The following is a 22,431-nucleotide window of genomic DNA, read 5'->3' as shown; positions in this document are numbered from 1 at the left end:
TTGCAACTGGAGGAATCTGGCGGGAAGAGCAAAAGCCAGACTCCCATCCCAGTAGGTCCCAAGTCCAGCTGAAAGTCTTGGTCTGATGACATCAGGAAAACTACACCATCTACAAAGACCAGAGATGTTTGATGTCCCCAGACCAAGAGAGGATCTGTGACAAAGAACATTGAAGGAGGATGGTGCCAACTGGAGATGTATTTGATTTGCTCTGAGAATACTAATATGACTCTAAATTTCAATTCAATTCATTTCATTTTTTTTTTTTTTAATATAGTGCCAAATCACAACAAACAGTCACCTCAAGGTGCTTTATATTATAAGATAAAGACCCTGATACAATAATACAGTGAAAAACTGTATCATTGTATCCCCTGTATCCCTCACCCCCAACTGGTCGTGGCAGATGGCTGTCCCTCCCTGAGCCTGGTACTGCCGGAGGTTTCTTCCTGTTAAAAGGGAGTGCCTTGAGATGACTGTTTGTTCTGATTTGGAGCTAGATAAATAAAATGGAATTGAAATTAAAGAAAGGTCTTTTATTTTGACCCCTGCCCGTTTTCCTTTACATCACTTCATTCAATAATTGTAATTTTTTTACATTTTAAAGAGAAGTGTGAAAATAAGAAACTGCTAGTAATGCACCTCTAAACTGGTTTGCCAATAAAATCAAAAGAAGAAAAAGAAGAAGAAATTGCTCTTGAAGGTCATCCAAAAATGATTTTAGTTTGAAAGTCATCTCGGAAGTAGTTTTCCTGTATTAGCTCGTTTTAACGATGCTGTTTCAGAGTAGAGCAGCTCTGCCAAACAAAAACTAAGTAACCGCTGGTTTTTCTGCAGTTTTGTGATTGGAGCAGAGATGGATCGGCACCATAAAGTCCCAGACGTGGTTCTGGACCCTGAAACAAAGCTACAAGGAGAAGGTTAGTTTGTTTCATCTACCGGAACCGCAGTGCTAAAATAACGCCCAGCTAAGCTAACGGAGGCTAAAGAGTCCGAGAAGAAAACACGTTTTGTCCAATTGTCCCCGATCAGACGCTTTATACAGTGTGTTAATGAGAGACACACAGCACAGCGCTTGCATCCGATCTTCCTGAACGAGCAAAGACGTGCAGTAGAGGAATATGAAAGTCTACAAACCGTGTTAGCCGCACAGAGCCACACTCAGTGTGCGCACTCTGCTCCACATCTTCTCAGATCCCCCATGTCTCACACGTTTAAGAGCTCACAGGAGAAAAAAAAAAACAGTCTCTGACAGATGATGGACACGCTGTGCAGCTCTGAAATCCAGTGACAGGTTTGTGTTTTTTACACTCTGAGGATAGAGGAAGGATGGAGGAGGGCTGCAGGGGTCTGAGGGAAAGCTAAGTGCAGGATTTGAACTAAGGGGTTCAAAGGGGTTTCCGCTGAGTTTGCAGTTACTTAAAGTGGTTCACTTCTCACTAGGGTACATCACTGTGATGGTGCAGATGTAGCCTGCCCATGAGCATTTTATTCTTGTGTTTCGAGATCCGGATGATGTCACTGGGTACTGACCAATGAGATCTCTGGAAAGTCAGAGTGCAGCCTGTTAGAGGTTCTGAAGGTTTTTAGGAGTGTGACATCTTTTTGTTTATCAGGAAGAAATATGCATTCTTAGAGAAACTTCAGGTCTGTTTCTTTTCTGTTTTCTTTTAACTGGAAACAATTTTACAACAATTTTATTGTAATATTTCATATGTGGATTTAAATGAGCAGTTTTGCTAAAATCTGGCGTTTTTATGTCTTATATTGTCTTATTTTTATGTTCGTTAACAAGGATCTTCCATGTTAAATGAAGAAAATGTGTAATGCAACTTTTGTGTAGAATGACAGACATGAAATGTTTACCTGGTGTGTATTTGGGCATATCTTAATCGTTCTCACTGACTGCAGCTCAGCCACAGCTCGAGACTCATCTTTTACTCGCCTTTTTTTAATTTGAGAAAATATAATAAGTATGTACAGTGAACAACTCACTGCAGGGTTCTAGGCAGCAGCGTTGTGCTTGACTGAGGTAGTCATGTTGCCTAGGTTTTTATGCTCCAGACTGGTGTTGAAGGGCTCCACTTGGTGTATAAGTAACCCTTTAATGTATTTACCAACCTGTCATATGTTAGCCAGAGGTATCCCTGGCTCCCACTGGTAGCCACTTATTTTACCTATTGTCACCACAAGTTGATGATTTTCATTTCATTTTACTTGTTGCTACATCCTACTGGTCTCTTCCTGTGTCGGGGCCCTTTCAGATCCCTCAGACCATTTTGCCTGCTTTCACATGAATTTTTATTAAATAATTTACACTTTTAACCAACTTTATTCACCACATAATGAACTAAAATTAGAAAAAATAATGTGGTCCTCCTTGCAATTATCTTTCTTCCAAATATTCAAACATCTATGTGAACCTGTTCTTCATCAAAAACATCAGTAATCAGCACAATTAAAATTTACATCAGCTCGAAACAGTTCTACAGCTATAAAAGCTCATAGTGTAAAAGCAAATGCTTAACTTATTTATTTGAGTCAGTCATCTACTGATTTTAAGGCACAAAGAAAGCTTAATTTGATATAATACATGTGACATTTCTTGGTGGTTTATTTCTATTATGTAGCAATAGTTTGACAGATTGCATTTGTAGCACAGACGCTAGGGCTATAAAGATGAACTTAAATCATCAGGATAAAACTCAGTTAATCAGCTGTTAATATCTGCCCCGTCTGTGTTTCAGTGTTACCTTCAGATGTTCGTAAAGTGATTATCGGTGAAGAAGGGCAGCAGCAGTGGGGCCCCCACCTGGACCAACTGGACCTAGAGCACCCACACATCAAAGAGGAGCGGGAGGAATTTTGGAGCAGCCAGGATGAAGAGCAACTTCAAGATCTGCAGGAGAAGTGTATGACTAAGTTCACATTTAGTCCTGTCTCTGTGAAGATTGAAGATGATGAGAAACCTCAGTCCTCTCAGCTTCATCACAACCAAAATGGAATTACAGAAGCCAGGAACTCAGACCTGGAGAGCCATGTACAGGCAGGTACTGACAGGACTTCAGATTCTTCAGAGACTGAAATCAGTGATGGTGACTGGGAGCAGAACAGGGAACCTCAGTCAGGGCCAGACTCCCTGAAAAATAATGAATTCACTCTTATCGACATTAACTGTAACGTTGAGCGATCGTTCAGTTGTTCTGAATGTGGTCAGAGGTTTGGCCGCAAGCCACACCTGAAGGCACACATGAGAATTCACACTGGAGAGAAACCCTTTAGTTGTTCCTTTTGTGGCAAAAGATTTTCTCAGAAAGGAAACTCCATCAGCCACATGAGACTTCACACGGGAGAGAAACCTTTCAGCTGCTCTGTCTGTAAGAAAAGTTTCAGATACAGTGGTGATGTGAGCAGACACATGAAGATCCACTCAGGACAGAAAAAAGGTAGCAGCAAGTTTAGCGACATTGTCGGCAATAGCATTCGTACAGGGTCAGAACCAGGCAGAAACTTACATTCAAACTGTTATTTACAACCAAGAAGTGATGTTAAACCCCAAAAACCTGAGCCTGAATCCAGCCATGAAGTTTTAAAGGAAACCAGAGAACCTCCATCACATTTAAACTCTCTAAGGAGTGACAGTGTCACTCTAAGTGAGATGAGAAGTACCGACAAGGAGACATTTAGCTGTTCTGAGTGTGGCCGAATATTTTGCCGCAGAGACCACCTGATCAGCCACATGAGAACGCACACCGGGGAGAAACCTTTCAGCTGCTCAGTGTGTCAGAAACGTTTCAGCTGCAGCGGAAATATCTTGGCACACATGAGAATTCACACAGGAGAGAAACCGTTTAAATGTTCATTCTGTGGGAAGCGGTTTAGCCAGAAAGGAACTCTACAGCTTCACGTGAGAATTCACACAGGAGAGAAACCCTTCAGCTGCCCTTTCTGTGATAAAAGATTTGCACACAAAAGACGCATGACCCTGCACATGTCTGTCCACACAGAGGAGAAGCGATTCAGCTGCAGTGCATGTGACAAACAATTTACCTGGTATACGCAGCTCAAAACACACAAGTGCATTGGAGAACCGTCACAGCTTCGCCAGAACCAAACTGAGAAGAAAGTTTCTCCAAAGGAGTCCTTCATCTGCACTGACTGTGGTAAAATATTTACCCTTAAAGGCAACTTGAAGACACACATGAGAATTCACACAGGAGAGAAACCGTTTGGTTGTTCAGTGTGTGGCAAGCATTTTAAACAAAACGTGCACCTGACCGAGCACATGACAATTCATACAGGAGAGAAACTCTACAAGTGTGGCATTTGTGGCAAAGGATTCAATAAGAAGCTACTTGTTAAAAACCACACCTGTGTGTAAACATAGACCATTTATCAGTCCCTGGTAACATCCTAAATCTGTGGATTTATATTTACAAGACACTGAGTGAACATTAAGGCTATAACGGTTCACTGTACATTTTTGATTGATGCATAAGTGTTTGTCATTTATATTGAAAATAATAAAGCATTCAACAGAATTCCTCCTGTACCAGTAAAATGCTGGATCCTGACAGTGAGACTGGGATGAAGCAAAAAGTGCAACATAATATTCATAATGAAATTAAAGCCTTACAGTGCAGTTTTAGCATTTGTCCAAGGAAACAATTAAGTGGATTTCAGCTTCTGATGGAAAAATAGAGGATGGTTTTTTTTTTTCTGCATGCAAACAATTTGGCTTACTTTGTAAATCATTTTGTTTTATTAAATATTGCTAATATAAATGAAAAAAATGTTCAGATTGCTGCTGAAAATATCGAGTTTAAAATATGACAATTTGGATCGTTCATGTCCACCCCCCTCAGAATCAGCTGATCTTTCTTCTGCAGTAAATTTACCATATTTAATGAAGCCATCTTAAATGTCACCTACATACTATGAAAAACTTTCTGAATTGCAGAACCTTGGAGTATGCCAGGGTGAAGGGTGTTTTTTTTTTTTCTTTCTAGTCTATATGAAACATTCATTGCTGGAAAACACATTAGAGCTCTGTTAAAATCTGCAACCAAATTTGTTTTTTTTTCCCTCTAACCACCTGTGAGCATTAGTATGATGGTTCCATCACAGTCTGAATGAACTGCAGCAGTTTAATGTCTGTGACACAGAGGAACACAAACAAGCACTTGTGCCCTGAATGTTTGCTCTGTTGCTTATCATTCACTGGAGAAAATGTCAAAAAGTGCATTCTGGGTTAATTTTCAGGCTCATATCACGGTGTGAGACAGAACAGGTTATAAAATCAATAATGAAGTTGGCTTATGGCTGTGAAATCATGTTCTGTAGAACAGTTTGGACAAATCTCATGAAACAGCTTCAGGTTCTAACAAAGTTTTTATAAATCCTGGAAGATTTAGCATCACAGAGGACTCAGGATCAATGTTCAGCTTGTGGGGAGCATCTAGCTGCATTTATGCTCATCCATGCATTTATAGAAGAAAATCAGCTGGTCCTGACAGGGTCAGGCACTCACTGATTTTTTTCATGTAATTATGCTGCTGAGATTCTGAAAACTGCCCGACTCCTGAATTTCTTTTTTAAATAATTTGTGAATATATATTTGTATATTTAAATTTGTGAAAAGGATTTTCTAACTGTGCACTTCTCACTTATGAGGCTTTAAAAATACTTGTGAAGCTGACTGATATTTTGACTGCTACAATATATTTAGCTAATAAACTGTTCCTTGAGTTCCTTGATCAAGATAATTGTAAATTGTGAAATTTAATTTTGTTCTAATCAATAATTATATATCACCACTGTAGATTTGAAACGAAGAAGTCAAGTTGCAGTTAGAGTTCAGATTAGAGGTGTTAATGAAGTTTATTTTTATGCTTTGTGGTGAATCCTTTGCAGAGTGAAGTGTGAACCCCTGGATGTAGCCAAATAACAGCTGATTTATGCTGCTTTGATTTTACTGCAACTGCTCTTTCTGCAGCTGATTGACTTTCAGCTTTACTTTTACAGAATCCTCTACAAGTTAAAAACACTCCAAATTCATATAATGATGCGCTAGGTGGTGGCGAGTTACAAAACTATGGTTAGGCTAATATTAAAACTTTAACACAGGGAAGACAGAGGATAAGGGTTAAACAGTTCTCAGTAAAAGTTCGTGTTGAGGGTCCTCAGCGGGCAGGCAAACACCATCATATGGCAAGAAGAAGATGCCAAAAAACAAAGCAAACTTTACCCAGGAGAACATCTGAGGTGATCCATCCACAGCACAAGGTTCGTCATTAATATGTTACTGTTTGGTTTTGATTACTCACTATGATGCTGATGCTGAGCTTAATGTCCACATTGAAATCTCAGTGGGCCCCCAGAGTGATTATTTTCTAAATTGTGTCCAGGACATGGTGAGCCCATGGACATTCATTAGACTCAGTTATTAAAAGTTGCTCATGAACAGTGCTGATAAAAAGTTGGAGAGGCCAAGAATGATGAATATAGTTTTCGGGGCCTTATGTCTGTTCACAAAATGAGAGCGCTGTTGTTCCAAGTCTTCTCCATCCTTTTCTCCTACTACTACTTTCTGCTACACTTAGGTAATTATGTCTTCCTTCTGGAGAGTCTTCTTCACTTGGCTTGAAGGACTTTGTTGTTATGGAAAAGATCTTGGGGTTATCCAGGCCTTAATCGTATGTAAATTCAAGACACAGTCACTGACATGCTAACACAAGTTGGTGATTTTGATCTTAAAATATATATTTTAAGAAATCAAAATCACCAACTTGTGACTGCCATAAACTCTGATTTTATAAAAAGAAAAAGAACAAAAAAATATCAGTGATTAGATTTTACAGTGAATGCGTATAGATCTTTTCAGAACTGTTGCTGTAGTAGGGACCTTCATGTTTAAGATGTTAAGACTGACCTGGCTTCTTATTCTGTCTAATAAACTATTTTTGTGCATCAAAGAATATATTTGAGCGAAAGTTATTCCAATGATCTTTTCATATTCATGATGGCTGATCAGTTTGTAAATTTTACTGTCTAGCAGGAATCTCTAAATATCACACTTTGAATGATTTTTTTCACAGCTGCAGTCAAGGTTTGGGGCAAATCTGAGGAGCCGGTATTTTACTGTTTAAATAAATGTATAGAAATGACTTCTCTGTGTGGTTTCTTTGTCTTTCTCTGACTATCACAGTTTCATCTTAAGTTTTTCTCACTTCTTCCATTTGCTTTTGTACAAAAACTACCAATAAAGGTAACCCTCTTGTCTTACTTCAGTGTGTAAATCCACAGTTCCTTTCCTTGTCTCCTGCCTCAGTTTTTTCCACCGAAGCTATAAGTAAAGGAGAGAAGAGTCACGGCAACAGGCGTTTAACAAAACATGTTCCTTTGGCACTATTTTGCTTTTATTAACAATTTGTCACAAAAAACAGAGTGATCTCAGCCATGGGCAAAATTTCTGATGGGGATGGTCCGATCTTCTTTACAGTGTTGCTTCAGTTTATTGAGGATTGCAGGAATTGGTTCATGCAAAGCTCTCTCAAGGTCCCACCACAGCATTTCAGGCAGGTTGAGGTCTGGACTTTGACTGGGCTATTGCAGCACCTTGAACCTTTTCTTCCTCTCTTTTATTTTTCAGCCAGTGTGTTCTAGATTTACTACTGTGCTTGGCATCATTATGATGAATGGCCCAGTTTAGGCCAAGCTTTGTTAGACAGTTGACCTCAGATTTTACTTTAGAATACTTTGGTATACAGTTCATAGTTCATAGGAGTTCATAGTCTACTCAATGATTGCAAGGTGGTCAGGTCCTGTGTCTGCAAAACAAACCCAACTCCTCACCTCTCCACCCTGGAGAAACTACACCCTGCATATATGGACTTCTGAAGATCGACAAAGGAGGAGTCCCACTCAGACCCATCATCAGCAGTATAAACTCAGCCACCTACATTTCCAAGCACCTTGCCAACATCTTATCTCCACTTATGGACAACACACCACATCACATTGAAAACTCCACAGACTTTACCAACACTCTCTGCCATCGTACACTAAATCCAGATAAACTACAGTGCCCTTTGATGTGGTTTCACATTTCACTTGCATACCTACAACCAAGGCAGTGGAGACAATCAGAAAACAACTGCAGCACGACAGCTCCATACAAAACAGAACCAGCTTTACCCCAGATCAGATTTGCAAACTGTAAGACCTCTGCATTACCACAACATAATTCAAATATAATGGTTTCAACAGACAGAAGCATGGATGAGCCACGGGTTCCCCTTTACACCCATTGTATCCAACCTTTACATGGAGGAATAGGAAAGTAAAGCTCCTGGCTCTTTCAGAGGGATAGTATTTAGACACTAGTACAGATGTATGATTGGCACCTGGATCGAAATCAAAACCCAAGAAGTAGAATCCTTTACATCAAGTCAGTGGATAAAAACATAAGGTTCACCAGGAAGGATGCCAAGAATAATAGATTACCATTCCTGGACTGTGCAGTGCTTATTCAGGAAGATGGAAGTCTCGACATTGAAGTTTACCAGAAGCCCTTGCATACAGACCAGTACCTACTCTTTGACTCCCACCACCCAGTGGAACACAAACTTGGGGTGAGCAGGACCCTGCAACACTGGGCAGAAAATGTTCCCTTTACGACAGAAGGGAAAGTAAAGGAACACACGTAAAGAAAGTTCTTAACCCTTTATTTACCACGGGCCCACTAGCGGCCCGTGAACTTTAGAAGTGCAGCTATTTGAGAACTTCTGGAAACAATTACCACAATAACCCTACGTTGGGTGTGAAGTGCCATTTCTCAGCTTTCAGAAACCATTTGAATTTTTCCCGATCGGACAAATGCTCATGTAATTACGGTAGGTCAAAGTATGTTTGATCAGACGTCTCAGTGGTGATACACTCAGTGCTAACCAGTCAAGGCAGGTACCAAGTGTATCAGCGGCGATCACCTGCTGTTCAAGTTTAAAACTAGGGATGGCACAATGCCACTTTTTTATGTCCGATACCAATCTTTTACATTTGGATACCTGCCGATACCGATACAATTCCGATCTTTTTTAAAAAAAAACAATTGTTTTTAAATGCCTGGATATTTTTTTAAATGCCGGGGGCAGAGCTTTTCAGGTAGTGGTGCCAAAGCTCTGGAACTCTTTACCACTCCAGCTCCATTTAGCTGACTCTGTGAAGTCTTTTAAAAAGCAACTGAAAACTTTTCTGTTTGACCATGCTTTCTGTTGACTTTATTTTATTCTTTTATATATAGTAATGTTAATATGTTTTTAACACTGTTTTATCTGTTTTTTTTTAATATTGTGTTTTAATTATTGTACAGTGCTTTGTGACTTTTTGTCTGTGTAAAAGCGCTATATAAATAAACTTTACTTACCTACAACAATCGCTCTATCACCTGAATCCTGTTGCTCCTCTGTGAGAAGGCGATGCATTGGCTTATGGTATGTTGCAAATTTCATTAGGGCTGCAACTATCAATTATTTTAGTAATTGAGTATTCTATGGATTATTCCACCAATTATTTAAGTAACTGGATAAGAAATATTTTTTTCATATTAACAGTTAATCTGCATACTGCAGTTTTTCCCTGTGTGAAACAAATATGGTGGATGAAGTTCTCTTTTCTTCACTTAGTGATCAGGTGGTTGATGAAGGACCACCAGCTGTTTCCCAGTAAAGGTTTACTTGTGGTTACAGGGGGGAAAAGTTTCTTTTGGACATTAGAAAAACATTTCCTTCCGCTCCTTATGAGCTCACCATCTCCAGCACCGGCTCCGACTCTTTGCGCTTGTGCAGACAGACTGCACGCAAAACAGCTGATTGCTGTTGTTGTGTTATCAGTGTTTATGTTGAAAAATTGGGGGCTGCATGAGCATAATCTTGTAATGCTTTATATTCACAAGCATTCTCCTAAATACGTTTCTACTGCAGGTTTATATTTAGTCACTAATCAGGGATTAAAGTATTAAAAATATTTTAACAGGGAAGGGGTCCTTCCGGTACCAGGCAATCACTAGTTCAGCGCTCGCTAGCAGTATGTCCGGGAGCTGAAGTAGAGAAAAAAATAACAGCTAAATTTCTCAGCACAGCGAGCACTACACACAAACACAGCAGAGAGCGGTGGAGGTGTGGAAAAACATGTCAGCGATGATCCACTCAGTGCCAAAGGGAATCCGTCGCAGTGACAGAGAACTGAGGGGGTTGTTTTCTAACTCCTGATCCCCACTCCATTCCAGTAGGTGGCGGTAATGCAGCTCTAAGGTGGTTTGGTCAACCGCAAACCCACAAGAAGCCGATGGCAGAGAACTGTAATACAGCTGATGTGGGAAAAACGTTATTTAATGGATCGGATTGCAGTTTATTTCTTTATATGATCCAGTAATTTAGGTCAGGATCGGACCGATACCGATACTGTATATCTTATCGGCGCATCCCTAGTTAAAACCTGTGGTTGTGCCAACTGGGCTTTCATCAAATCAGAGAAGAGGCAGTTCTCAAACCAAAAGGTGGAGAGACCCAGGTATATAACCCCCAGTGGACATAGTCCCCTGGAGGTGGTTGTCCATGTGCATAATCACATGCGCCAAGGTGTGAAAGGAGGCACGGGTCATTACAATCAGCGGTTTCGGGTGAAACCAATTTGGGACTTTGCCCAAATTGGTTTCATCTAATGAGGTCCCCTGAACAAAGGTGTGAATCGGGGTTGCCCTGGAGAGGGACCTCAGGACCGCATTGTAAGCAGGGGAATGTTGGTGATGTAATCCACCTCCTCTGTTCAGTGATGGTTATTTACAGTGGACACAGTGGCTTCTTCAACTCATCTGAACTGAGGACTAAATCAGTTAAAAAGTGTGAGAAATCAGAAACTCCATAAGGGTACAGTGGACAAGAGATAACAAAATTGTTTTTTGAGTTTTCCAGTTAGGGTGGACAAGGCTAAAATATCTTTATCTTATTCTGTTTTCTATCATGTCGTTACAGAAAGAGTAACATAAAGCACCTTAAGGCGTCATTGAGCTTTAAAACAACCCTTTAATGGGACTGTCAGTTTACTGACTTTGTTTTTTTTAAAGCTTTTTAACCTCAAGAATAAAGTGACTTGGATGTTCAAATTCACACCATAGCATCTACTAAAAATCTCATAAGTTTGAATCTCAGTGACCTCGACCTAAAAGTTAGGGTCAGAGGTCAAGTTTTCTGCAAATCGCGTGAACTCGATAACACAAGAACAATCTCACCTAGGATCTTCAAATTCACACCATAGATGCATACTGTTCAAGTTAGACCCATCAAACATCACACACTTGTTCACTGATTTACTTTAACAGTACTTTGACCCCACTCCCCCCATTACAAAACAAAAACAGCCAAGTGCTCAGCAGTGCTCGTTACAGTTTGACTTTTTGCAGCAACAATATAAAGAAGATTCTTTTATGTTTAAACTTTCTATCTGGAACACAAACATTTTTAACAATGATGAAGTATCATACTTTGAAGTGTACAATTGTGTATAATGCTTCTTAGCTATAACTATACATTTATTTCTTCTTTGGATTCAGAGATTAAACAATCTTTGGAAGTCTGACAGCCACTGGGAAATGTAAAACATTATATTCAATAACTGAGTTTGAGTCACTCGAGAAGATAACTTTAAAGACAAACTTCAACTTCAAAGACAAACACCTGATCTCTGAGCTCAGTAAACAAACACTTTCCTGAAAAATGCTTGGATAGAGGCTTCACCACAGACCACTGTGTTGTCAAGGTGGCTATGTCCACAGTCTTTGCTTTACAAGAACTCAACAATTAGATTGATACCAACAGCTGTAAAGGAAGGCATGTTACCATAAGTAAGCATATATAAAGTTACAGTGTCAGAATTTCAAATTAAATGTTCCCCAAGTTTCAGATAATGTGTAAACAACATGTAAAACTATAATTCCTATGATCTAGAAGCTCAGTGCAGTTTGTCTCAATGGGTTTGTTCTAGGTTAAGTATAAAAACAAAATATAATTAAAAATAATATAATTAAGGACTATTTTGGACTGTCAATCACACAAAGTTACGCAAAAAAAATATAGCTTGAAATGAGCAGAAATAAGCTGCAGCTAAACAAACACTTGAATCATTTCTCCTCTCTGTGGACTTCTAAGTGTTTAATTAGAGTACCCTTTTGAGTGTATTTTTTCCCACACACAGAGCAGCTGAACGGCTTCTCTCCTGTGTGAATCCTCATGTGCACCTTCAGATTTCCACTTTCATTGAAAGTTTTACCACATACTGTGCAGGTGTATGGTTTTTCCCCCGTGTGAATTCTCATATGCTTCTGTAAACATCTTTTCCAAGAGAAAGTTTTTCTACAAAGCATACACCTAAATGGCCTTTCTCCTGTGTGAGACCTCATGTGGGCATTCAGCTGTCCCTCATAGGCAAACTTCTTTCCACACTCTGAGCAGCTGAATGACTTCTTGCAGTCATTACATCCCATACTACTAATTGGGACTCCTTTATGCTCAGAACAGTGTGAAGTCTTTTTGTCAGTATGTGGCTCTAAAAATGTGTCTGAGTTCCTGGCTTGTTCTGGTCCTACCACAGAGTTTATTTTGTCTTCAGTTTGGTTGTGATGAAGCTGTAAAGACTGAACACACTTGTGGTTGTTGATCTCATAAAGCCAAGTGAAATGTTTGTCACAAGTGCTGCAGCTTAACATAGTCTCTCCCCTATGGATCCTCATGTGTTGTTTCAAATTCCCCCTTTGAGCATATCTTTTACCACAGATGGAACAGCTGAATGGTCTCTCTCCTGTGTGGATCCTCATGTGCACTTTCAGGTTTCCACTTTCTATAAAACCTTTGCCACACACAGAGCAGCTGAAGGGTTTCTCCCCAGTGTGGATTTTCATGTGCTTCTGTAAACGTCCCCTCCATGAAAAACATTTCTTACAAACGGAGCATCTGAATGGCCTCTCTCCTGTGTGAGCTCGCATGTGTGACTCCAGCTGGGCCTTATAAGCAAAAATCTTCCCACACTCTGAGCAGCTGAAAGACTTCTTTAAGTCATTACATCCCAAACTGCTATCCTCATGATCAGAAGAAGTCCTGTAATCAGTACATGGTTGTAAAACAGGTAAATGATCTGGACTGGGTTCTGGTACTGGTCCTCTCACAGAATCTCTGACAACCTCAGTCTGGCTGTGGTGAAGCTGTGAGCACTGAGGGTCCTCTTCGTCATCTTCATTCTTCACAGGGACAGCACTAAATAGAAACTTGGTGACATCAGCCTCCTCCAGACCTTGAAGTTCCTCCTGTTCCTCTTTAATATGCAGGGGTTCCTGATTCTGTTGGTCCTGCTGGTCTGGACTAAAGCTCCTCTGTTGATGTTCATCTTTCCTCAACAGTAGCTGCTGGATGTCCGAAGCAAACACTGAAAAACAGACAACAGGAAGTCATGACTTTTTTATGAGTGAGAAAACATAATTGGGGAGTATAACATGACCTCAGCTATCTTCTTATAATGACACATTAAGCTATGAGCTGTGGAGTGGCTCCTTCTTGATCTTTAGATCCACAAATGTTATTGGTAAAGTGACAGACTGAGGAGGCCCACTGAGAATAAAACCCCTGATCACACACTACAGAAGTCCCAGGCAGAGAGTGTGAGGCACATCTCAAATGAACAGTTCAGATTCAGGCTGAAATGTACTTTAAAACTACGAGACTTGGACAAACTAAAAGCTTTGAAACGATAATACACAGAGCCCTGGCATTATGCTCCTGCTAATAAAATATTTACCTTGTGTGTGACACTAATGTCCTTTGCAAGCTCTTTAAGTGATAAACCAAATCATGATCGCCACATTTTGGTCAACAATTTTAATTCTGAATGTTAAACAAATTTATTCATTAATTGAAACATAAGGCAGTTACTATTTTATTTTAAAACATAATTCTCGAACTTCAAATATCATTCTAATAAAAAACAGCTCCAGTACACAGAGAGAGAGAGAGATGTACAGCTTTGATTGTTGAAGTCTCCGTATTGTAGAGTCTTTACCTTATGATATAAAGCACCTTGAGGCAACTGTTTTTGTGATTTGGTGCAATATAAAGAAAATTGAATTGAACTGAATAACAGAATTATGTGTGGGTTGCCCAGTTACACCTCTGAGTGTTTCTGTATCCTCATTTTTATTTTTCCAAACCTCCAGGTCATGCCAGGTGAATTTACCAGTGGACATTCTCCTTGCTATTATTTTGAAAGATCAGCTGCCATTATCCAGCCCTTCCTGTCTCATCAGGTTTCCATATCATTCAGATGCTTACTCAGAGGGTCTCCCCCCATGATCAGTCAGCCTCCTCTCCACCATGTTTGACTGCAGCTAGTTATGGCAGACTGTGTCCTGCCTGGAGGATCACTGAGACCAGAACCTACAGCAGGTGAAGAATCAGTTCATGAGACACTGTGCCGAGCAGAACCGGAGCTGCATGAGCAACATGCAGGAGAGACTAGGAGGAGAGACTCGAGCAGCTGATGATCTCTCAGTTGTTTGTCAAAAATAACCCAGCAAATATTAGCAGGAGAAGCCTGCTCATCAGTTATGGCTCAAAATAAAAATGTATTAAAATTTACAATATAAGAAAAATCCATTTCAACAGCACCAAACTTCCCTGTTTGATTCCTGTAGATATTAAGGTTTCCAAAGAAAGGTTCACTCAGAAAGAGATCTTAAATGCTCTCTGAAAAATTATGTTTGTTGTTTTATAGTTAAATTATGCTACAGCTTGATTACATTGTCTGCAGAAGTGTGTGTTTAATTACTGTTGATGCTTATGCAGGTGCACGGTTATACTGTGACTTGTTTTTAAGGCTGTGACCACAGAGCCACTTAACATCCATTAATCAGCTCCACCTGAATACATAATCAATTATTAGAGTGACAGATCAAAATGTCCTGTTTCAGCCTCATCTCCACATCTGCCCATCTTCATCAGCAGCTACATCACATCTCTGCTTGTTATCACCCCCCGTAACACATGAATTACATACCACCTGTCAGAGCCACAGATAATCATATTACCATAACTCTTCAAATAAAAAAAAATCTCTTTTCCATAAACAGTTCCTGTAAATGTTACACTATTAAAGCCTTTTAAGAGATTAATTATTTCTGTCCAAATAAGTGCTACAATGCTTTTACTTTGAAAAGGACACAGAAAATATTGACTTTGTATAAACAGTATAATGCAGGAACTTTAACACAGTGGCTCAAAAGTTCTAAAATAATATTGATTATACCTGTCAAACAAATGGAAGAAGAAAAACTCAAGATAAAAAAATTCCAGCAGAATGATTCATACACACAACCTCCACTGCCATCACTTTATGCATACAGTGCACCTTAGTACATATTTATAGTTATTTACATTCCTCCATCCATAATGCATACTGTGTACGCTGTATACAGATTTACTTCTTTTATGCTGCAAATATATATAGTGTTTTTTTTCTTAGCTGTATTTTATTTTACTTTATTCTATTTTATTTTGTCTGATTTTATCCTTAACTGCTGCTCTCATTCTGTTCTTTTCTGTACTTGAGCTGCAGTAATGCACAAACTTCCCTGTTGTGGGATCATTAAAATTTTATCTTATCTTAAACCACTGAGAAAGACTTCAGCAATGACTGAATTTCAGCTGAATTTGACTAAATTTAGATCCATTTAGATACAATCATGAGAAATTATTCCAGAGTTTTTGTGGTTTGTTCAGAAGAAACTTTGCAAATCTAACCATGAGACTTCCTCCTGGAAACCCTTTTGTTTGGTCTTTTTCTAATTGTGCTAATTTTCTAATTAACATTAGGGCTGCAACGATATCAACGAAGAAGCACATAACTCGAACAACATAACGATGGTGGAACAGAGGAGGGTGGAGAAAATGAAAGAAAATGGAGACAGACTGTCAAAAGTGTGGGAGCATTTGACAGAAAACACAAATAAAGTTGAATGCAGACTTTCCTTCCACGGCAGCATCACTGCAATGCTGAGCGTTTAAAACGTCAGCACCCTGGAGCTGTGACGTCAGCTCTGGATGGGTACACTAGTGCGTTGTTGATACCTGTTAATGTTTGTACAGTAATGTTTCTGTTAGTTTACCTGTCAGAAACAAGCTCTCATGGATGATGCGCCACCATTTCAGTCATGTTAGCTAACAAGTGTTTTGCACAGAAAAATCTTTTTGATTTAATTTGAAGCCTTATTTGAACTTTTCAACAGAGGGCATTTTTATTTATTTGCACATTATATTTTCATTTAAAAATAAAAATTGCATTCACTTTAATATGCATTGTTTATTTTATTTTTATTGTGATGTCACATTAATGTTAAAAATACATTTGATTAGTTTCAAACTGGTATTTCTATGGGTCATTGTTTGCGAGACGAGACAACGAGGTGATGTTAACAGGTGGGCAGGATAATAATTGTCAACTAATCGACAAAAAAAATTGACAGATTATGATTATTCGACTACCAAAATAATCTTTTGTTGCAGCCCTAATTAACATGCTAACTGAGGCCTGGAGAGTCAGAGATGTGACTCTTGGATTTTTTTTTTGCAGTTTTTCTGAGCAGGTCATAAATTTACTGCAGTCAAACCAGCAGCTGCTTCCATTTTCTAGCACTTCTACCTGAAGCTTTTTGGTAGTGCTCCTACTTCACTGCTGATTACTGTTCAACAGACCAAAAACAACCTGTAATAACTGTATTTATATACAGTAACATTCAAAAGTTTGGACACACTAGTGACGATTAGTCGTTATTGTCGAGCATTAGTCAACTAGTCTTGCACATCCCTAGTACTGTATATGTAAAGCACTATGCTATATCACATTTAGATTTATTATATTATTCATTTTAAGACAGAGTTGGGGTGTGGGTGTTAATTTAAGAAATGAAAATAAATGAAACTCTAGGAGCATTTTTTTCCACAATCAGGATGTGTTCCTTTATTCTTCTTGTGAATTTTGCTGGTAATCCATTTCTTAATTCATGACTCACTTGGATTAGAAATTCATTCAGATCTTCAGCGTGACTACGCTCCTGCTGATTGTGTCTAATGTCTGTTCAAAAAATTGGAAGGAAAAAAAAAAAAATGATGGACTTCAAATTGTTTGGAAATGACCTTTTAACCCTTCCCAGATTGAGGGGCAGCAGCAGGTGCTTCTCTAAGATCATTGCTGAGTTCTTTCTTCTGTGGTATTGTGTTAACACACCTGAATGCTACAGAGCAGCAAAACTACTTTTCTTTCAGAGCTCGTGGTTCTGATGATCAGTTAATTAAGTGCATTTAATGGGCAGGATATTGCTGCTACTTACTGCAGTACAGGTGTACTTTGTTTTCACAGGACTTCATCTGATTGTTTTGATTTTTTTTAATGCTTATTTAGCTTTTTTCTTTTCTGAGGTTATAAGGACACCTTATATCATACAGGTATGCAGGCAGGTTTAGGAGGAGCATCTTTTTCTAACCCAAAGGCAGCTGAGCAGGGTTTGCACTGATTACAAGTTAGATTCAGATTCCTGGCAAATAGCCAACAAATTGTCAAAGTTTGTTCTTGCTGATTAACACATTTACTGAGTTTGGATATGTAAAACCAGCGCAGCGTCCCTGCTCAACCACTTCGCCCACCCCCTGTGGACCTCAGCCGCGTGTAAGCGGAACCAGCAACGACCTGCTCCGACATGCTTCCCTTCCAGCAGCTCCGTCTCCTCCTCAAACTCCCGGATGGTGCGATCCACGTGCCCCAGGATGTCGTCCACGGCGGCGCTGAGCCGCTGGCTGATCAGCTCCCTCAAAGACTCGAGCCTCCACATCCTTAGCCCGCCACAGGAAGCAGCAGAAGAAGCGCCGAGTTTGTACTCTTCAATGTTGAACATTTCCTTCCGACGTCACAGTAAGCCGAAGCGTTGTTCTCTCTCTCTCTATTGGCTGATCACAAACCAATCATGTATGCTCTCGAATCAGACTTCAAAATAAAGGTATAACTTATGAATGATCACATATACACGTACATTCCTCGATATTAGTGCTCCCGATGAGCTGAAAAACATAGTAAAAAGAAGCTGAACTTAGTAACGGATATTTGTGGATACACTCAAGTTTTTTTTTTCTTTTTTAAATATTCCCTGCATTTATTGTGAAGGGTAGCAGTGAGCTGGTAGCAGAGTTCCGGTTCACTGAAGCTGTGAGGACGTCAGGAGCAAACGCTGCGGTTTTTGCTTGAGTCTCTGAGAAATAATGATGGGTAAAACGAGGCTTTTTGAAAAACTGAAGTGTTCGAAGCATCTGTGCCGGAATTGGCCAGCAGGTGTCCCTACACGCATACTTTGGCTTGCAGCCAGGAAGCAAACCAGCAACCTTCTGATTAGGAGATGACCTGGTCTGCCTCCTGAGCCACAGCCACCCCTACTGAACACTCCCTAAAATGAAACAATGGTACAGACAAGTCTTGCAGAGTTTAAATGAAGAAAATCTAAATCTTTTCCTTCTGTAAAAAAGGCTGAAATTTATGACGTTTTTGTGACATGGCCATAATGTTTTACTCAGTCTCAGGCTTTGAACCTGCAACCTTTCTCCTGCTGTTTATGACATATTTACACCAGAAGCCTTAATGGGGAGGGGGGGGGGTGTGGTCATGAAAATTGTTAAGAAATAGATCGCCTGGATGTGTTTTTCTTGATTCTTTATATTTTGTATTTGTTTACAGTAGGAATCCTCCAGGCTGTGCAGTGTGCGGGTAACATGTTAGCAGACGGGCTTCGGGGGTCCAGGCTTCTCAAATCAAGTCACTGCCCCCTCAGCTGAATTATACTGATACACTTCAACTATAAGTTACACAATTCATACAATTTGGTAATGAAAAACTTAAACACCCATGTTTAAGTTTAAGAAAATGTTTCTCCTGTTTGTGAATGAATAGCCTATATCATTCTTCACAGTCCACAGTAGAAGCGACTCCTGTTGCTCCTCATCTCCCATTAATTTTAGTTGGAGGCTGTGACTTCACTGAAATCACAATTCCAAACAGAACACTCACATATTTACATTTTACACCCCATTCAATCTCACAAAAACTCAATTTGGCAAATATTTCTCAAAAGCACGATTCATATACTAAGGACTAAATATTTTAAATTTCCCATCACCCCAAAGGCTAAAGAAATTCATTTAAATGGAATTTATCTGTCCAGTGATTTGTTGCATCAGCGATTTGGTTTCAAAACCAATCATTGTGTATTTTGTGATAATGATATTGAATCTACAGACCATTTATTTTTCCATTGTAGGGACTTTGAAGCTTTTTGGCATGATGTTTATGATTAGTTGTACCCAAATGTATCTCACAGCTATAAAAACTCTGTCAAAAGATATTATTTATGGACTTAGTATGGAAAATGAAAAAGATGTCTTTCTGGTGAACATTATTTTAGGGAAACATATATACACAAATGCAAAATTATGAAGGTGCCCCCAAATTCTGTGCATTTTTCAACTAGTTTCTATCATCTATAAAAGCCCTTCAAATAATGTAAAATGTGAAAGCAAAGAAACTTCGTAGAAGAAAATAATTTACAAGAAAACCCTGACACTTTTAAGTTACTTATTTTAAATTTTACTGTTATCTTTAGTTCTGTCGTTTGCAATTTTATTTGTCCTTTCTGCACCAGTGCCTTTAAATCATGTTTACATGATTGAATAATAAATAAACCATTAAAAAAAAAGTGCTCGTGCAGCAGAGGAAGCTGCTGGATGTGATGTCAGAGCCTTTTGGAGCTGCAGGCAGCAGGGACCCGCCCACTCGTTTCTTAGTCAACTAACCAACTAATGTCAAACTAAGAAGCTCTCAGATATCAGGGTACATTTGAGGACTGTTTCATGGGCAAAAACAAGGCACAGAAACATGACTCCGATCATTCAGTAATGAATAACTTTAAATGCTGCTACGCCGTGTGGCACTGCACTATGAACCCTGCATGTTATACTCCAGACACCATAGAAGAAGAAGAAAAAACACTTAAACTCATGTTAAATATGATATGAAAATGTGTTAGGAAAGATACTAAACCCCATGTGTCGGTGTGTGTCTTGGTGAGATAGAAAGGACTTAGATGTAAAAAAAAAAAAAAAAAAAAAATGAATGTGTATAAATGAGGCGTGCTGTATGCAGGTCAGACTTTGAGAGGTTCCCCTGATGTCTGAAAATAAATAGGTCATTTTGGCGTGAGCAGAAACAATTGGAGGATTGAAGGTTTCAGCCCCACAGTCAGCTGTCCCAGTGGGCTGAGTTCGTTGATACGTTTTTGCACCGAAAGAAAATGTTTCGCCTGTTTGTGAATGGATCACCTAATTCTTTCTTCACCGTCCACAGTAACAATAATCAGTTATACGTGCGTGTCCGCTTGTAATAAATAAAAACATTGGTATCAAAAACATTCATTCAGCAATTACAAGGCCCAGCCCAGAATGACAGATACATTTAAAAAAGAAGAAAAACGAATGAATCCTGGCGCCTCGGCTGCCTGGAAACAGCAGGAGTGAAACGCACCGAAGCCTCTCTAAGCCACGGTCACGTGATGTAAGTGTTTTGAGCCAGGTTTCAGAGCAGTGTTTCGAAACACCTGCGCTTCGGAAGCTCGACACAGTGTCGAGCTTCCCATCCCTAGTTTATGCTACGTTCCAGTATATTTGGATTAAAGCTTTAAGTTAATGATAACCTCCTTGTCTGAGTCCTGCACTGGGGTCCTCTACCACGCTGGCCACAGCCCCAAATCTGACAATGATAAGTTGTGTGGTAGATCAAGCAGCCATTCACTGTCAGATGCTGCTGAGAAGGACTCTGAACCTGAGAGTGATGACCATGAGCAAAAATATTACCGCCCTAAGCGTGGTAACATTCAAGAGGAGCTCAGCTGCTCTTTGTGTGGAATCAGTTTTTCATTACAGCCAAGATTTGAGCTATCACTTAAAGAGTCGTGTGGAAGAGAAACCATTTGGTTGCACCATCTGTGATAACAAATTTACACAGTGTGCCTAAAACTCAAAAACAGTGACCTGTTCAAAACGTGACAAATCACTTCTGATGAGGCACATGACTAGTCATCGGTTTACCTGTACAGTTTTTGGCATACAGGTGTGATTTAGTTCTCAGCTCGACATACACATGCAACAACACACAGGAGAGAAATCATACAGCTGTGGCATCTGCAGTAAAAACTTTTCACAACTTGGAATTACTAAGCAACACATGTTAACACATGAGAGAGAGAAACCCTTTGGCTGCAATGGCTGTAGTAAAAGATTCTTTTGGCATTATCAGGTAAATGGACACAAATGTAGAGCCAAGTAGCTGCAGCAAGACAGTTTGTGGTAAAGATTTTGCATGGAGGAGACACTCGACAAGATACCTGGAGCTCTACCAAAATGGGAATATGGATAGAGGTTTTCTCACATTTGTTTCTAAGCTCAGTGGCATCACAGATGTTTAGCTTGTAAAGCAGGTTTACCTAACAGAGCATCGCTAGCTCAACACATGAGAAACCACGAAGAACAAAGACAAGTTTGCTACTCAGTTTGTTGTAAAAACTTTCTGTGGAAAGAACATCTGAAGAAATGGAAGAAGACAGATGCTCATATGAATCCTTTAATCCTTTAATTTTGCCCAAGTCCTTAAAATTAAGACGGTAACATGTGCATGCTGTTCCCAAAGTTAGACAACTCTCAAGTGAGTCACCATCTCTGAAACACCCATGCAAGAAGCAAAAATGTGAAACTTAATGTAGGAAAATATATTTTGGAAATTGTTTTTTAACTTTTTTTTTGGAAAATCAGGCAGCACGGTGGTGTGGTGGTTAGCACTGCTGCCTTACAGTTAAAATGCCATCTGGAAGGCCTGGGATTGATTCCACCTTGGCCCGGGCCCCTCCCTCTCTCTGTGTGGAGTTTGCATGTTCTCCCTGTGTCTGCGTGGGTTTCCTCCCACAGTCCAAAGACATGCACTCACTGGGGTTAGGTTAATTGGCTACTTTAAATTGACCATAGGTGTAAGTGTGGATGTTGGCCCTGCAACAGGCTGGTGACCTGTACAGGGTGTACCCTGCCTTGCGCCCTATGTCAGCTGGGATAGGCTCCAGCCCCCCTGCAACCCTGAACGGGAGAAGTGGATGGATGGCTTTTTTAACTCTAGTACAGACCTGCTGAATGAAGAAATGAAAAACAAACAAACATTGAAAACAAATATTAATATTTCTGAGGACTGTTTTGTGTCTTCGCTTTCGCAGGTCATTCATCCCAACAGTAGTTAGACTGTATAACACATCATAAT

General features: G+C 39.6%; 2 protein-coding genes across 3 annotated transcripts; one reads left to right on the top strand and one right to left on the bottom strand.

Moving 5' to 3' along the window:
* The first annotated feature begins 766 nt into the window (after positions 1–766).
* On the top strand, positions 767–5,603 carry LOC115788670 (gastrula zinc finger protein XlCGF57.1-like). 2 transcript variants are annotated; one of them, XM_030741800.1, is made up of 2 exons: positions 767–920; positions 2,748–5,603. In XM_030741800.1, exons 1-2 carry the CDS (start codon positions 857–859, stop codon positions 4,379–4,381), a joined length of 1,698 nt encoding a protein of 565 aa, XP_030597660.1. In that variant the 5' UTR covers positions 767–856; the 3' UTR covers positions 4,382–5,603. The 2 variants fall into 2 exon arrangements, with proteins under 2 accessions (XP_030597660.1, XP_030597661.1); XM_030741801.1 differs by lacking the exon at positions 767–920 and adding an exon at positions 931–1,294.
* Positions 5,604–11,306: 5,703 nt separating this feature from the next.
* Positions 11,307–17,983, bottom strand: LOC115787687 (gastrula zinc finger protein XlCGF57.1-like). The gene is made up of 2 exons (XM_030740455.1): positions 17,782–17,983; positions 11,307–13,473 (listed from the first exon to the last, which is right to left on the bottom strand). Exons 1-2 carry the CDS (start codon positions 17,921–17,923, stop codon positions 12,176–12,178), a joined length of 1,440 nt encoding a protein of 479 aa, XP_030596315.1. The 5' UTR covers positions 17,924–17,983; the 3' UTR covers positions 11,307–12,175.
* Positions 17,984–22,431: the final 4,448 nt, after the last annotated feature.

This window comes from Archocentrus centrarchus, chromosome 11 (genome assembly GCF_007364275.1).
Source record: "Archocentrus centrarchus isolate MPI-CPG fArcCen1 chromosome 11, fArcCen1, whole genome shotgun sequence".
Lineage (NCBI taxonomy): Eukaryota > Metazoa > Chordata > Actinopteri > Cichliformes > Cichlidae > Archocentrus > Archocentrus centrarchus.
This window is presented reverse-complemented; position numbering and strand designations above follow the sequence as displayed.

Coding starts and splice junctions, on each gene's coding strand:
- LOC115788670 (XM_030741800.1), top strand. CDS start 857: ATGGATCGGCACCATAAAGTCCCAGACGTGGTTCTGGACCCTGAAACA. Junction 921..2,747: donor AACAAAGCTACAAGGAGAAG/GTTAGTTTGTTT, acceptor TCTGTGTTTCAG/TGTTACCTTCAGATGTTCGT.
- LOC115787687 (XM_030740455.1), bottom strand. CDS start 17,923: ATGTGGAGGCTCGAGTCTTTGAGGGAGCTGATCAGCCAGCGGCTCAGC. Junction 13,474..17,781: donor AGGGAAGCATGTCGGAGCAG/GTCGTTGCTGGT, acceptor TCTGTTTTTCAG/TGTTTGCTTCGGACATCCAG.